The sequence below is a fragment of the Ursus maritimus genome, unplaced genomic scaffold (genome assembly GCF_017311325.1).
Source record: "Ursus maritimus isolate PB19 unplaced genomic scaffold, ASM1731132v1 scaffold_1, whole genome shotgun sequence".
Classification (NCBI taxonomy): domain Eukaryota; kingdom Metazoa; phylum Chordata; class Mammalia; order Carnivora; family Ursidae; genus Ursus; species Ursus maritimus.
The window spans coordinates 53,392,883-53,410,831 of NW_024423343.1; the positions used below are offsets into that span (position 1 = coordinate 53,392,883).

The following is a 17,949-nucleotide window of genomic DNA, read 5'->3' on the forward strand; positions in this document are numbered from 1 at the left end:
TTGATAAGAGTTTTTGGTAAACTGGCAGGGTTCTTCTTTTAATACATACATGCACATGAGAATACTTTGTGAATTTGTGGTTTTCATGCACAAACTCACAAATACAAGTCCAGAAAAAAACCAACATTTAGGTTCGAAAGGTCCCAAAAGACGTATTATTTGACATTGCTTTTTAGGCATTTCACTAGTGAGATGTCAAAACACTCTTTATAAAGGTTATTATAAATTACCTTAAGTTATAACTCAAGACATTAATCCTTCAAGTTAAAAATCTTTAGAACTATTTTAATTTTAAAGTTGTGTAAGCATATTGTAAAAAGTCAAATTCTTAATATTTAAGACATTCACAAACGAAAAAACCCAGTTTAATTTTCTACATTGAAATCTGATTTTATTTTGTAGAAGGGCAAAAACATTCTCCCAGTAAATATCAAAAACATTTAAGTTTAAAAAGTTCAAGTTTAAAAATATATTGTGAAATTAACCCAACCTGTGGTTTTATTAGCCAAGCTTGAAGTCACAATGCTTTTAACTGACAACTTCCAAATCCCGAAAAAGAAACTCAATACATATTCCTCTTGCTATAATATTTAGCCAATGCGTTTTTAGAATTCAGACTAAGAAGGGCTTACCTCAAGAATCAGTAAGTTCTTTGTCGTTTGTTAGATTCTTCTCTTGGGGAATCCGCCAGCATAACTTTAAGTCTGACTCCATTTAGGATCTTTCCATGTAAAGTAGTAATGGCATCATTGGCACTTATTCTATCTGCATACTTGGCATACCCCACGTTTTTTCCTGACACGAGGTAAACTTCGATCAGGTTACCAAAACGACTAAAAAAAGTTAAAAAAAAAATCAAATGAAATTGATAAAAACACAACCATTTAGGTCCAAAAATTGAGGTTCATTCTGGACTCCATTTCCATTCCTCTCCCCACATCCAATCTGCGAGTCAACCTTCCTTCTCAAACAAATGCTCTATTAGTCAAGTTCTCTTCATTCTCACTCAGGTCTCTTTCCTCATTAAGCCGGTCATTATCTTTTCCTTGGAATGCTCTAATACCCTCCCCACTTGTTTCCCTGTCCTCTGGGCTTGTCCCTCTCTAATCTACTCTCTACCCTGTCTTTCTAGTGATCTTTCTAAAACACAGATATGATCATTTTCTCCCTAAATATCCCTTCCAGGGTAAGGACAAACTCCCTAACATAGCTTGTGGGCCTTTCTTGACATGGGCCTTGTCCTCTCCCACTTCACCCTCCCTCCCAGTCTCTCGAATTCCATATTCTAACGATCTCCTTTCACATCCTCTCTTGCAGGAATAACCACCCACACACCTGCCTTTCTTCTCTAGCTAAGTTATTTTTATCAGTCAGGTCTCCATTATACATTGCTTCTTAGAGTTTTAGAAGTAGATGCTCCCCTTATGTATTTCATAACCTGGACATTCCTTTTCACAACACCAACCTCACCAGGTTATAGCATCCTATTCACTTGTTTGTCTCCTACATGAGATTAGCGCTCAGAGGACAAGAACTATTATGTCTTATTTAAATCATATGTTTTATTTATACAATGTCTCTTGCACTTAGCATGGTGACTGCCTAGTACAAAGGAAATGTTCAAGAAATAAACTACACAAATCCGTTAAATAGAAGTCAAAATATTTGAACGACTAATATTTTGTGCAGCTTGTCAATGAGCTTCCTATTTTTTTTTTAATTCGCTAACATTGTTATCAAGCAAATAGGAAAAAGACCAAACAGAAAAAAGTTAAGATTAAAGGAGTTCTATTAAAAACAAAAATAAACAAGGGCCTTCCTTTTTCTACATTTATTATGTACTCTTCCTTACAATTAAGTAATAGTTTACTCAACATAATCCTTAAGGATCCAATAGCGTGCTGACAAAATAGAAAATGCTACTCTGTTCAGCTGAATTACAATCACAAAGGAAAAGTTATGTAAAAAGAATTCTAGAGGACAGGTCTATACAGATGTATTTTCTATCAAGAAACAAATGATTTGTCCATTTTATGCATGCAACTTTTCAAAACAATACTGTATGTTTTAGGTCTTCAAAACAAAGTAACAGGAAACTCTGTGTGGAGACTTAAGAGTATAAATAATAAAAAAGAGAAAGAAATGCTCATATATTTTAAAAGGTGATATAAATACGGAATTTTTTAAACTACAGAACAAATCATTTCTCTCTGATAAGTATTGGATATAGGAAGTTTCAAGTTTATGAGAGGGCTTAACTGACTGGTTTAAATAAATTATATTATAAAATGTAACTTTGTGGAATTGAAATCTTACCAGAATATATCCTCTAATACATCTAAAGGTAAAGGATGAGGATTAAACACGATAAAAAGTCTTTCTTTCACAGGAGTTTCAGGAGGGGCTTTTTTTTTGCATGATGGAAGTACAACATCTGTTTGGATTTGAGGCAACTGTGATCCAGAATTTCCTCCAAATTGCTGTTGAAGAGTTAGGTACAAAATCAGAAAAAGAAAAACTGCACTTTAAGGATTTTAAGCCAAAAGCTAAAGAGATCTATATCATGACTTCTATGTGATCTTGTACTGCAGCTCTGAAAATTTTCTTACGTAGGTAATAAACAAAGGCCATATTTATTTTATAACCTACTGATGTATTACAGAGATTAAATTCTTACCTACTTACCAGAAATTGCTGCTGACTTGGGTTATTCCACACCATTGACGCAAGCTGTGCTGCTACCATCTGCGTTGCCATTTTTCTAAGAAGACTAAAGATAAGAACTGATAATTTACAGAAAACTAGAAATATTCAGTCTCTTACCCGTAATTTATTTTGTGTGACTTCCTCACTCAAGAGGTCAACTATTTTCTATTCTTACTCTTCATATCATATCGTGTATACCCAGAGCCCTGCTTTAGACCCTCCAGAGATGGTACTTACTCTGTTGCGTTACTCCCATCATCAATGAAGGAAACACCTATCCGATTCCCAGGAGGGTACTGAAACCCATGTAACTTGTATTTTGCATAAATAGCTGATGCTACATTGAAATACTGAACCACTCCATGACCTAAAACAAAGTAGAGAATATCAGGAGTTACAAAGAAAACAGAGAGGGTACCTAAAGCCTGTCTTGCCACAAAATGAAACAATACAGAAAGAGCCTGGTATCACACAACTAGTAAACACAGAGTCAAATGGGTCAGAAAACAAAGTTTTCTTTTTTTTTTTTTTAAAGATTTTATTTATTTATTCGACAGAGATAGAGACAGCCAGCGAGAGAGGGAACACAAACAGGTGGAGTGGGAGAGGAAGAAGCAGGCTCATAGCGAAGGAGCCTGATGTGGGGCTCGATCCCATAACGCCGGGATCACGCCCTGAGCCGAAGGCAGACGCTTAACCGCTGTGCCACCCAGGCACCCCAGAAAACAAAGTTTTCTTATACATATGTGCAACAGCTATGTTCCTACAAAGTCTAAACCAGATTTTGGCAAAAATATAAACATGGTATTTTAAGGAAAATGCAATTATTAGAGTAAGTTATGTCCAATGAATTTAATTTTAGGATACTGGTGTTTCTTATATGATAGATATATGTAAAACCAAACAGTTTTTTTTAAATTTTTATTCTTTGAAATCTGCTTTGAAATTTTAAAATTTGCCCTATCATACTGAGTAGGAAATGAAATGAGAATATATAGTGTGATAAGAACATATAGTAGTCATCTGGCTCGCTGCAGTGCTAGAGAAAGGAAAAGTGGTATGTATGAAAAACAAAAGGTAAGGAACACAGGTTCTCAGATTAGAAGTCACACATTTCACATTTCTTTGGACAGCTTTCAGCTAAGGAAATAGATTTAAATTCAGGAGGATGATGCTGAAGCTGGAGGCTAATTTTATACTGGAGTCCATATGTGGAGCTTATAACACAACCAAAAAGTTTTCATAATATATAACCCACTTGGAATTTTATATATATATATGTATATACATATTCCCACACAATATAACATATATATAACCCATATATATAATATAATCCACCTGGGTGAAAACACTGCTACAATTTCATGTTCCTTTCTAAACCCAAGCATCCTAACATTTTAATGAAATTAAAACTCAGAAAGCAAATGAACATAAAAAACTAATTCAGATAGAACTCTAGCTATATGACGGTACCTCTATTAATAAAAAGTGTCCCAATAACCCATATATTGTTTTATCAGACACATTCAACCAGAGAAAAAATACAGAAGGTAAAGGAACAAATACATTCCAACATACCAGATAAAAGGGAAAGAAATACAAAACAAACAGAATTATACATAATGATGAACGTGCCAAAAAACACAAAATATGTGCCTTAGAGTCAGAATAAAGAATAACAGTCTAAGATTGGGTTAGAGGGTTGGAAATGGTCCAAAGTAGGCTCAGACGGGCAGTCGTGTTAAAAGACCAGTCAGTGGGGAAAAAAAAAACAAAAAACCAGTCAGTGCTGGGTAGAGAAATAGTAAGTGCATGTGTCTGTGTTAAGAGTGGCACCACTCCAAGGCCTGCCAGCCCGATGACCTGACTCACTTTCCTACTTCCCCTTACATACTAGTTAATAAGTTCAAATGGCTGATATTAGAGCCTTGCTTCCAATTTTTTTTAAAGGTTTTTTGATGTTGTTGTTTTTAAGATTTATTTATTTGACAGAGAGAGAGAGAGTACAAGCAGGGAAAGCAGCAGGGAGAGCAAGAAGTAGGCTCCTGCTGAGCAGAGAGCCTGACAAGGGGCTTGATCCCAGGACCCTGGAATTGTGACCTGAGCTGAAGGCAGACACTTAACCGACTGAGCCACCCAGGAGCCCCCCCCCCCCAATTTTTTTTTTTAAAGATTTTATTTACTTATTTGAGAGAGAGAGAGAGAGAGAGAAAGTGCGCGCATGTGTGCGTGCACCCTCGCACACAGCTGGGCAGGGGAGGGAGGAAGAGGGAGAAGCAGACTCCCCACTGAGCAGACTGACATTGGGCTCGATCCCAGGACACTGAGATCATGACCTAAGCCAAAGGCAGACACTTAACTGACTGAGCCATCCAGGTGCCTCAGAGCCTTGCTTCAATTAAGACTGGGAAGCAGTAGAGAGAGAAGTAGAGCAATTAGATGCTTGAAATGAAGGGAAGGAGTTTCATTTTGAGGTATAAAGTTTAAAAAAAAAAAAAAAGAGAGATACTTAGCCGAGCATTAATCAGGAGTACAGGGACCCCATCCTGAGGTATTTTGGTTGTACAACTGGAAACAGAGAATGCTCTATTTTGTGGGAGTTAAAATATTTTTTAAAAATAAATGACATCGTATAAAGGAAATATATTCTCAGGGGTTTATTTATTAAGGTATCATTGTATTTGAAAGTTTAAAGTGGAGAAAAAGAAAACAAAATTGTCACAGAAAGAGTATCTGACAAAAAGTGCCACTGGAGAAAAGACATTTTAACAAAACACAGTATATTAAAAAATAATAGACATTATTTTACCATAATTAGAATAAGGATCTCGTTGCACTTCACAGTATTCCAATCCTGGTACTATATCAAAAATACTGAAAAGCTGCTCTTCAGTGAAAGGAACTCTTGATACAACTGACAGGCGTTTGGAGATGGCTTCTTGGCCTCTGTTGTCATTCTTGTCAAAACTTGAAAACTCAGATTGTTGTTCTCCAACAATACAAAAAAAAAGTACATCTTTTAATTTCTATACCTTCAAGAATTCACTTAACATTTTAGGTACGAGTAAGTAAGATGAGCTGTCATTAAGTCCATTGCATTGGACCAAGGCACTGTATTTTGTAGTATGCTCTTGGTCATTACCACTATCTGAAGGGGCCACTGGTGAGAAAACAGACAACTCTTCCCACTCCCCAGCCTTTGACACAGAAATATAAGCAGAAATGTGTAGTCTAACTTCAGAGGAATATATTCAGCACGCAAAATTGCGTGCAAGTTTTTATGGCAAGTGTTTCACCTAAAAGAAAGTTTATGTCAAATCATGTTTATAAGGCCTTACTTTCATCACTCATTTTTCCCTTTGGCTAACTTCTACTTTTGTCATTCCTTTCCTTCCTCTAGCCTTAGTTTTAAAGCAGCAGTACCTTCAGGATAAAATCTTAGGACTCACACTGAGGGGATATCAGTATAGGTCTTTCATACTTTTTGGTCCTACACTGAGGCAGAAGCTCACTCAAGAAAGTGGAAGTGATGTAGTTTAATATTTAGATAATACATAACTAACCACAGAAAACTATAATTGGAAACTATACTTAATTATATATACATATTATATATAATACATATTATACATAAGTATAATATATAATGCTTACATATAACATATATCTATATAATGTTATTATATAGAATATAATAATTTCCAATTATAGTTTTCTATGTTACACATAAGAATATGTTATATATAATATAAATATATAATTATATTTCTATGTTATACATAAATAAATAATATAAATATATTCACATAATGTATAATAATAATTTCCAATTATAGTGGTCTATGTTACACATAGTGTTAAATACTAGTTACACAAGTGTTAAATATTAAGAACATGAGGAGTCGTGACAAACTTCTCAAAAAACCCCACAGTAACTTTTAGTCACTAAGGGAGATTTACAGACTACTGACAGAAGAGTATTCTATAAAATCCAAATCCGGTTGTATATACTACCTATACTATTAAAATAAAGGATAGCTTACTCACCAAATGGAAACATATTTACTCTAGGTTCATGTCCCAATGTCTCCTGCCTCATGTTACTATAATAGTCTTGTTCCGAGGATTCAGATGCTTTATTTTTAGGTTCAGCCAAGATTGCCCTAAAACCTGAAAAAGAGAATCTATGACTTTCAAACTTCATAGCAAATTTAACACACCTGCAAATATATTTTATTGCTAGTGCTTGCCTTAGCTTTATAACTATAATTGTATAAAACAAAATCTACACAAGGGCCATCTGCACCAGACCTATTCTCTGCTTCTTGGAAGATGGCAAAGAATAAATAAAAAGAGCAAGAATCTCAGATTATGGATCAATGTAGACATGAAAGATCAGCAATTCTATCCTACCCTTTCCAGTCTCCTCCCTAACATGAATAACATCATGGTTCGTTCTCCCTGGCTCAACGTCAAAATCCTACAGGGCTCTTTGCATTCAGCCCGTCAGCAAGATTCTTCTTATGAAATAGGCTTACAAGATGTTATCTTTTACTCTAGTTTCTCTGCCTTTGTTTCTAAGTCAGATTCCCTTCAATTAATTACGACAACTCTTTAACTGGTCTCTTTGCCTCTGGATCAAAGGTTTTAAATAGGGGTTTAAGGATGAGCTTCAAAAAGTAGGAAGGTCCCATGAACTCTGAAACTTTACACAAAATGCTTATGCATATGTGCACATGGGCATATTTCAAAGGAGAAGGTCCACAGCTTTCATCATATTATTCAGTGGCTCCAAAAAGGGTAAAACCAGTCACTCTGAATTCTTTCTCTGGAAATCCATCCTTGATACTGTGGTTAGAGCAACTGTCTTAAAACAGTTATTTCTCTCCTTTTAAAACAACCTACGAGGGAATCCTGAGGTTGAACTCTTCATAACCTCCCATATATGGTGCCAATGTACTTAGTTAACTTTGTCTCCTAATTTCTCAACAGGATTATTATGCTTTATTCAGACTTCACAGTACAAAGCAAAGTTGCCTTCACAGTATTAAGCAAAGACATGTTTACTCCCAGCTCTGCACTCACCCTCTGTCCTGCCTACTCTATCCCAGATGCCAGTCTTACCTCTAGAGGTGTTCTCATGCTCTCAGTGCACTTGTTTCTCACCACTGTTGGACCATACCACACATTGTTTAACATTTTCTCACTTGGCAAATTTTTATTGTCTATTATAAATGGCAGTATTTTTGATAGAGATCTCAATAAATCTTTACAAAGGGCCTGTAACTGTACTAGGTACTAGGAATGACAGAAACAGACAAATAAAACATACTCCCTGCTTTCGAAGAGACTTTTAAAAATTCTTCTATTATTCTTTAACTATTGTTCACCTATTAGATCTTGGCTACCCAATATAATTAAATTCCTTAAAAGCTATTTATTTATTCCCTTTGTATCTTCTTAACATATTGCTGATGATACCATAGGTACTCGATTAATGGTGTCTGACTGAGAAATTTAGAAAGATCTGAGAGGAAATTTTGGTATGTTCCTTAGGTTATTTAAGAATTCTACTGATTAGCAGTAATTCTTTCCAGTACATATAAATGTTTATAATATCCTAAAACCTACTAATTTAATTATTCCTCATTTCTAAAGGTCAATATAACTAGGAGTATGACAACAAAGGATATTTTCTTTGGCTTCTTTAAAATTCTTATTCTTCATTATATATACCACCAGCAGCAAAAGATCCAATTAATGTCAGTCTAGCTTGAAATTAACCCAATATACATTTAGTTATCTATGTGGGCAAATATTACATTAAGTTCCATCCTTGACCTTTATGTCTATTAGTACACACTTAATTCTATTAAAAGTTTAGTTTAAATATGAACAAATATAACAGAAAACAAGTTTTTTAATATAAAGAAAAAATATTTTTTAAAAAAGCCTGAAAGGGTAAGTCAATTTTTTAATATTTAAAAATTTTAAATTACTATAGAAATAATAACCAAAATGTGGCAACAGTATTTTCACTTACTAAGTTTATGCAGTTGCTCATATTTCTCTTCAAGACGCTGCCTCAATGAAAGCTTAATCACAGCCCCAAAATAATTTTTATCCTAGATACATACATGTATTTAAACTCCCATTGCTAGGATTATATTAGCAGGTATGGTTATTAGCAAAACCAAGGGTTAAATTCAGCTATTTAGAATAATCAAAAGTTTTGAAAAAGTCTTTAACATGTTAAATGAACACATCCTTACTTCGATCACAGTTTTCTATTGCTTGGGCAGCTTGTGATGGTTTTAAGTATCGAACATAGCCCAAACCTTTACTTTCTCCAGTTACTTTATTCTTAATAATGCTGCAATACTCGATATCGCCATACACCTATGAGAGTTAAAAGAAATGATCTTAGAGAAGTCAAAATCAGTAAATGAACAGATTATTTCAGAACTTAAGAGTTTATTTGTGGCCCTGATTTGCAAAACTAGAAATCAGAATTAGAATTTACAGCCATTTTTAATAACAGAATCCAAATGTCACAAACTAATGAGGCACTAGAAAAAGAACCATACTAACAATACAAGCAAATAATAACATAACCAAAATAATAATGATTTTCATTTTCTGAGCATTTGCTTTACATATATTACCTTATTGCTACAACAATCCTTCAAGGATATATGTATAATATGTAAGTGTGTATGTATATACATGTATACATATGTATGTATATATGTACACACATACACAATATAGTCTATATGCGTATATCTATATGTATTATACTATTTATTTCACAGACAAGGAAACTCGGTCTTAGAGAAATCAAATAATTTGCCATTGTCATGGAGGGCAAGTAAGAATGTGTACATGGTTTGGAAAGCTTCAAAGTCTTGCTTGGTGGTAATTACAAGCTGGAATTGAAACTTCCATATCCAAATCTTGGCTTAGTCCCTTATTAACTAAGCAGTTTAGTTATCCTCTCTGTGCCTATCTCTTTACTGTTAAATGGGGCTAAAAGTTGTACCTACTTCAAAGGGTTATTTTATTATTTTAAGAGTTAAACGAACTAACAGACCTAAAGGGTCTGGGATACACTAAACATTAGCTAACGCTGTCTGCCTTCTAACAAGACATAACTGATTATGTGTTCTTTTCAAGAGGAGCCTCTCAAAGCGTATCACTAAAACACACTGGTATACTCAGAAAGTCAATTGTCTATGTGAAAAATATGGGTAGAAGTTTACTTTTCATATTGGAAGAAATATGGGATATAAATTCTTAGTGTTTATTATTTATTTTTTTAAGATTTTATTTATTTATTATTTAGAGAGACAGTGTGTGTATGAGCAGGGGGAGGGGCAGAGAGATAGGGAGAGAAAAAAAATCTCCAGCAGACTCTGAGCTGAATGTGGAGCCTGATGCAGGGCTCCATCTCACCCTGAGATCATGACCTGAGCCAAAATCAAGAGTCAGATGCTTAACAACTGTGCCCAGGTGCCCCCTTAGTGTTTATTATTTATTTTATAAAATTCTCATGTAACCAATTAGCAACTTAATTATTATACATTTGAATAAACATATCATATTTGTTCACTCAGAGAAAGATAAAAATTTATAAATATATAAGATAAAAACTTTCTTACTGTTGGAGGAAGTACAGAATATATATTTTTGGTAGTTGTAATTTTGGAGATATTTTATTCAACTCTTACTTGGAGTGGGACAGAGAAAGTTTGAAAATTATTTTTTACTATTTGTTTCTTTTCTTTCTTACTTGTTGCCTACCTGATTCATAGTATTGGGAAACTCAGTAGAAAAAGGATAAAAAATTACAACCCAAAACAATTTAATTGCTTTTTAATAATTTTTGTGAAAGTATATCACGTATATAAAAGTCAATGGCTAAAAAGAGATTTAAAATTATCTTCAAATTTCATTGACTATAAGCTCGCTATACAGTTCAGAGCTGTAGTTTTTTTTCCTTTAAGTAGAACTCCTTCAAAGGCTTAATTTTAGGACAAATATTCTATGAAGGATGAGCCTTTCTGTGAATAAGTACATCAACATGCCATAGGCTTATAATGAACACTAGATAATACAGTTCAAACACCCAGGCTTGCTTGACTCACCTCTACATAGAGCAACAGAGTGATGAGAGGGTACTTTGAAAGTGTAAAGACCAAAAGCAGGTTCGGATTCAGAGAGCCTGGGTTTAAATCTTGGTCCACCACGTACTAGGTATGTGACCTAATTTAAGATTTCCCGCTTTATACTTTAATTTTCCTGTATCTGTGTTTTCCTTATATGGGGGAAAGCACCATCATTAATATTTTCCAGTTTTTATGTTTTTTTTTAAAGTTAGTTTATTCTAGGTTTAGCATTTTAAAACTAGATGGAAATAGAGGACTTCAAAACAGTTACTTAATTCTCTACCACCAATCTAATGATCTAACTCAAACAACACTTAAGATTTAGTAACCATACAACCAATTTAGAATCGTAAGTCATCACAGATGCTAGCTGATTAGAAAACATTAAGTACCTTAAATTTTTCCCGCAGATCTTCTTCTGTGTAAGACTTCGGTATCATAACAAATATCCTCGTAAGTTCTTCATCTTCAACATCGCGGTGACTTCCAGATGATCTGGACTGAGCAATGAAAACCTAAGAAACAAACAAAATCCAGAAAATAATATAAAAAAAATCAGTTAACTATTGCTTTATTTCTTAAGTATAGTCACTTCATTATTAGTATGAGATTCATGGTACATTAAACACAATGTAATAGGGTTTTGTCAAAAAGTTTTTTAAAGCAATCTTTACTGCAATGACTTTTTATATGAGACAATACCAATGTCTGCATTATTTTTTCCAAATGTATTTTTACTTTTGCACTTTCCTTTACGAAGAGCAAGTCAGTGCACTAAAAAAGAATGTGCACTCTGTGGTTGCTGAGTACAGTGTCCAATAAATGCCAATTACAGTTGATTACAGTGTTATTTAAATATCACATCCTTACGGATTTTGTCTAGTTGTTCTATCAGATACTAAGAGAGGAGAATAAAAATCTGATTGCAAATTTATCTTTCTCCTTTTAGTTCTATCAATAATGCTTCATGTATTTTGAAACTGTATGATTGGCTGCATACACATGTGGGACTGTTATGTATTTTTGACCGATATTTTTATTCCTATGAAATTGCCCTATCTCTGTTAATACTCTTTGTGTTGAAGACTATTTTGTATCACATCACACAAGCTTTCTCTATCCTTTAACTTTCAACCACTTTGTATCTTTATGCTTTACATGTCTCTTTTATTTTTTTAATAATAATTTTTTATTATGTTATGTTAGTCACCATACAGTACATCCTTAGTTTTTGATGTAGTGTTCCCTGATGGGTATTAAGGAGGGCACATATTGCATGGAGCACTGGGTGTTATATGCAAATAATAAATCATTGGAACACTACGTATCTCTTTTAAATAGTATTTACTTTGGTCTTTCTTTTTTTTACAAATCCTGATAATCTCCGCCTTTAATTGGCACATTTAGTCTTATGTTTAATGTAATTATTGATACAGCTGGGTTTAAGTCTAGGATGTCATTATTTTTAATTGTTTTCTTTCTAATATTAACCTTAAAAAAAAAAGGTAACATAACCATATTCTGGATCATCTCAGTGACCATCCAAATGATTTATGTGAGCAAGAAAATGCACAGGACTACCTGGGGCTCCGTTTTCTACTATGAGCAATTCAGTTTTACTGAAACATCATCGGACATTAGATTACTTTATTATTATAATTACTGGGATTATGATATTAGATTATTACTTATTACTTTATAAAATTGTTTTGGTTTTATATTATCCTAGAGGAATGTTAAAATCTCTAATTAAGATTGTTGATTTGTTTATAGAACTATAAGGATAAGAATTTTAATGACTAGTTGTTTTTTATAACTTGACGATATGTAATAAAATTAATATAAATCACCACACAAAGCCCTTAAGGTTTCTTTTTTCTTCTTCTACTTTAAAGGGTTGCTATATACCTTTCAAGTATGAGAAAACCTCAACTTATGGAATTCCAGAGTAGGAGGCAACAACCCAAAGGACAGAGAACTTATAAAGCCGTGGGATTTCCAAAGCTCTGAAACAGAAGATCGTATGTTTGCTTAGAAAACAGGTGTCATAGACGTGTAGGACCTTGTTTACAAGATACAGCTGGAGACATATTCCTAGAGAGAGTCTACTGCTACTCCTTCAATAAACTTACACTACATGCCAAGCACTGTATGAGGTATTAGTAATAGAGTACTGAGCAATACAAAAATGACCCACTAGAAAGTCAGTCTAGTGGACGTATCACAACTGAATGATCAATAGAAAAATAAAATAGGAAACCTTTAGGAATATGGGGAGGCACTGGAAAAGAAAGAGTCTCAAATAAGATTTGAGACTGGAGTTGTCATCAGATCACAAATTTCTAAATTTTAGAAGACTGGAGTGTTTCAAATTTCCAATAAGGCAGGCAGTGTCTGAGCAGAACACATGTATAATAATTAACCACCTAATGGAGATTTCTCCTGAGACTTTATGTTTCGACTACAGGCTCTAAATAAGAGGCATTCTTGCAAAGCTGAAGACCCCTTTCCTCCTGATAATGTAGTTGGTTACAGAATAACTCTTACTTAGCCAATCTTTTCTGGCTGTAGGCCCAGGGCTATAATTTTCTTATGTGTCTTACAGATCCTTTGGAACTTTGCAAAAGCAAACTACATGAGAAAAGTTGAAGCTGAATTAATTTAACGGGAAATACAGAAAAAACCAAAAAGAAACAGAAACAAAAAACTACATTCCAGTGGAAGACAGACCAAGCTGAACCTGCTGAAGAATGAACTTAGACTGTCTAGCTTGGTCCTATAGTGCAACAAACTTCTGGCTGAAACTGCATGGACCAAAATGTTAGAAACAACTTAAACTTTAATTATTTGGGGGAATAACTTCTCTGCGGGTAAAAGGGAGGGTACATTTTCGTGTTGGGACTTTTACTTCTCTTGTAGGAATTTAATCAAGGAAGGGGGATTACATAGATTTGAGATTTGGGGCATTTTTTGGGTTGCCCAAAGACCTCTGTGGTTATACTCGAAGTATAAAAACGCTTTTGGCAAATTTAATTAGAAGGAGATACAAATTATCAATTTAGGACAGGAGTCAGCAAACCACAGCTTCCTGTTTTTCTACAGCCCATGATCTAAAAATTGTTTTTACATTTTTAACGGGCTGTTAAAAACAACGAATATGTCACAGAGACTGTATGTGGGTCACAATGCCTAAAATATTTACTCTCTGGCCTCTTACAGAAAAAGTTTATTAACCCCTGATCTAGCATATGCTGTGGCCTTACAATTCATTTTATTAATGATTTGTTCTGCTCCATTTCAGAGTTGGGGAGGTGGAAAAAAAGGAATGTCTATGGTCTACTGTACTGTTGGTATACTCCTATGCTCCTTCTCTTTTGCGGATAGAGGTATAGGGAAGACTGAAATATCTCTCAGTCTTTCATTTATGTAAGTCAGTATTAATAACATTCTTACCAGTTTTCTGTAGTGAATGGGAGAAAAAAAGGGGGCAAAAAGTCGAGGGAAAAGAGAATTTTGTGGAAGTCTCCAACAGAATTACATACACAGCAACTATTTCTACAGGACAGGTGAGGGTACAGATTAAGCAACTGTCAGATCCTCAGGACAGGGTCCTGAACTGAGCTCACAGCCAGTAAGGACTGACATTTTGGGTACTACTGATGGTAAGGATATATTGAGGGCCTACCTTTTGCCAAGCACTGTGCTAAAAGCACAGATAAAATCAAGTAACCCTCAAAATTACCCTTCCTGCCACGTGTCAATTAACTTATTTTTTCACAAGTGCGGAAACAATATAAATACCTCCAGGGTGAACTAAGAGTATACAAAGACACAATACAATTACACTACTATCACAATGATTTGGCTCTTCTCAAGGCAGTTTACTTCGGTTGCTTTCAAAGAAAAGCGGCAATAACAAAACGTATGCCAATACTACTTTCACAAAGAGGGCTTAGTTAAGATGATTTTAAAAATCACAACAGTGTGACAAATACACAATAGCAGCAGTTTTAGTCACCTTCACTCAAACATTATATACATGTACACTTTCGTCTGGTACTGGAAAAATGCCCAACACCAGAGAGGCCACAGTTTAATTCACTTTTATCAAGTTGTTAAGCTCTGTACCAACCTAAAGAAAAAAAAAGAAAAAGAAAAGAAAGAAAGAAAATCTGTTTTTATACATGGTAAACGGGGTTATGAGGGTGGAGGTTCAGAGGCGGGCCGTGGAGTCCGGAGCTCCGGAGTAGTGACGGCGGGAGTGAGGAGAGGCCCAGTCACCGCAGCTCTACAGCCCGACTCCGGGCGGACGTTCTTCCCGCACCGCCCAAAGCTCGCACGCACCCTTTTCCCCAACGCCATCCTCCCGCCCCCGGAATGCCAGGCGCTGCCCAGTCCGCCCCAGGGAGCGGATGTACTAGCCCGAACCCACCCTGACACAGCTTCAGGTGCAGGGAGGCCCCATCCCTTCCCACTCCCGCGGGTACCCCAACCCGGGCACCTGCACCTTGATGGGTTTGGTGTCGTTGGGGCTGAGGCACTGGCCGTGCATCTCCTCCATGGCCCTGCAGGCCTGCGAGCTGCGGGCAAACTTGACGAAGGCGATGCCCTTGGACTCCTTGGTGTGCTTGTCCCGCACCACCCAGATGTCCTGGATCTCGCCGAAAGGCGAGAAGCGCTCCCGCAGCACCGACTCGGGCGTGTACTTGCTGATCACCAGGAAGATGCGGCTGTTGGGCGGCTCGTCCAAGCTGTCCACGCCCGGGCGGAAGCCTCCGCCGCTCGCACAGCTGCCTGCTTCATCCATGGTGCTCCACCCCGGCGCGGGAGCCAAGCCCGGGTCCCCTTCAGGTCTCCTCGCTTCCGCCGCGCCTGCCACCGCCGCTGTTGCACACCCAGCCGTTGCGGGTCCGGCGCTCCGCTTCCGGAAGACGCAAGGGTCGGGCGTCTGGCGCGGTCTAGCCTTTCCTGGGGCCAGTTTCCGGGGAGTGGCCTGCAGCGCCCTCTAGCGGTTGGGGGGTGGGAAGGCCGACCCAGTCCGGGAGTCCAATCCCAGGGAAACGAACTCAAAAGTCAGGCGTGCCATCCGCTTTCCCTGTGGCCAGAACAGCCCTGTCTGGTGCACAGGCTTTCCCAGCGCTGTCTTTACATCCATCCCTAGAGCTCAAGCATTCTTCCCCCCCAAAACTGCCATCTTGGTCACAAGCTCAGTAGAAGGCCACTATAGGATAAAGTTAAAAACCCTTTTGTCTTTGAGCTAAAAAGAACTTTTGAGACCATCCAATTCCAGCCTCATTTGTTGCGAAAATTGAGATGAGGAAACCGAGGCCCTTGGAATAGCCACAGACAGGATACAAATAACAGCCAAAACCAGAAGCAACTCTGTCTGCTGATCTGCTCAAGGCCCACGAGCATCCCTGGGGATTTGAGGGCTAAAAGGGTGGACTGCTCAACTATAGGACTAGGAGAAATCTTGATGGCAAGCAAAGTGGGAATGCAAATGCATACTGACTTCTAAGACTTCTTGTTAAAGGGACTTGAGAAGAGGTCATTGGGAAACTAGCAGAAATCCAGAAACAAAATCTGGATTTTGTAGTAGAGTTGGAATAAAATGAAAAGAATGAAACAGAAAGTGGTCCAGGAGCAGAGCTCTTTGAATTAGTTCAAGTCCAGGCTGCTAAGATCTGGGTTGCTTTGAACTCAAACAGATAAATACTATTTATTGTGTGCCAGCTGCATGCCAGCTCTGTGTAAGGAGCTAGATACACAATAAGGAAAAGAAAAAACATGATCCCTGTCCTCAGAGAGCTTTCTTTCTATTATGGAAAATTTACATGTAAATATATAGTGCAAAATAATGTCGGATGGTGTTAATGGTTTTGCCACTGAATTGTGTGAGTTTGGACAAGTTACTTCATATTTCCAACTTCAGTTTCCTCAGCTACAAGTAGAAATAATATTACCCACTAAATGGGGTAGTTGTTAAGCTGTTAATTCATCCATTTATTATTTAAGGACCAAATGTTTTTGACTGTCTACTATGTGTTGGGCACTGTGCTATACTCAAGTGATATAGTATTAAACAAAATGATCATTCTCTTTCTCTTACAAAGTTAATAGATTGGGCTTGTATAGTTAGGATTTTATGAGGTAATATATAGAGAGCTCATAGCTTAGGGATCAAATGAGATAATATGTGTACAATGGCACAATGAAAATGAATTTTCTTGTTCCCTTTGACTACGGTATCCACTCCCCCACGTTTGATATTGTATACGTGTATGATAGCAACTAAGAGTCAGGGATTGTGGGTTCTTACTCTGGCTTTAGCACAATTGTGATAATTTCTCCTTGCATTACATCCTGTATCTGTAAAGGACTGTTTACCCTGGAGCTTAGCAAGTCAAGGAAGTATCTTGTTTTAACTTTCCACTTCTCTTTACCTTACCCAGACCAATCAAAGTGAATGAAAACAATGTGGTAATGTTAATAATTTTATTGATGTGAGAGTCTGAAGATTCTAGCAATACTATTTGCACACTAGTGCCATCTAGTGGAAAATATATAATTTTCTTGAACTGTACAGACTGGGCAATTTTTATTCTTTGTAAAACAAAATTACTGATTGGTATCCTGAAAATCTGAGACTGATATTTAGAGCAGTTGATTTCTTTTCTTAAAGAAGAGAGAAAAGATCGTATAAAACAAAACCAGGAACAGAAATACTGGGAAACGCTAGGAAAGCAAAATTTCTTTATCACTCAATCATGTGAAATACCACATACGCAAGGAGAATAAGAAATTTATTTTCTTTGGGGCGCCTGGGTGGCACAGCGGTTAAGCGTCTGCCTTTGGCTCAGGGCGTGATCCCGGCATTCTGGGATCGAGTCCCACATCAGGCTCCTCCGCTGGGAGCCTGCTTCTTCCTCTCCCACTCCCCCTGCTTGTGTTCCCTCTCTCGTTGGCTGTCTCTATCTCTGTCGAATGAATAAATAAAATCTTTAAAAAAAAAAAAAAAGAAATTTATTTTCTTTATGGCATATCTATTTATTTTAAACAGCTTCCTTGAGAT

At 36.5% G+C, this 17,949-nt stretch overlaps 1 protein-coding gene across 2 annotated transcripts; it reads right to left on the bottom strand.

The window, feature by feature from the left end:
- Positions 1 to 632: 632 nt before the first annotated feature.
- Positions 633 to 15,821, bottom strand: RBM45 (RNA binding motif protein 45). 2 transcript variants are annotated; one of them, XM_040643430.1, is made up of 9 exons: positions 15,379 to 15,821; positions 11,270 to 11,392; positions 8,982 to 9,108; positions 6,757 to 6,879; positions 5,519 to 5,698; positions 2,944 to 3,073; positions 2,686 to 2,770; positions 2,317 to 2,480; positions 633 to 833 (listed from the first exon to the last, which is right to left on the bottom strand). In XM_040643430.1, exons 1-9 carry the CDS (start codon positions 15,682 to 15,684, stop codon positions 641 to 643), a joined length of 1,431 nt encoding a protein of 476 aa, XP_040499364.1. In that variant the 5' UTR covers positions 15,685 to 15,821; the 3' UTR covers positions 633 to 640. The 2 variants fall into 2 exon arrangements, with proteins under 2 accessions (XP_040499364.1, XP_008685402.2); XM_008687180.2 differs by having other exon boundaries at positions 15,385 to 15,820.
- Between the last annotated feature and the right edge of the window lie 2,128 nt (positions 15,822 to 17,949).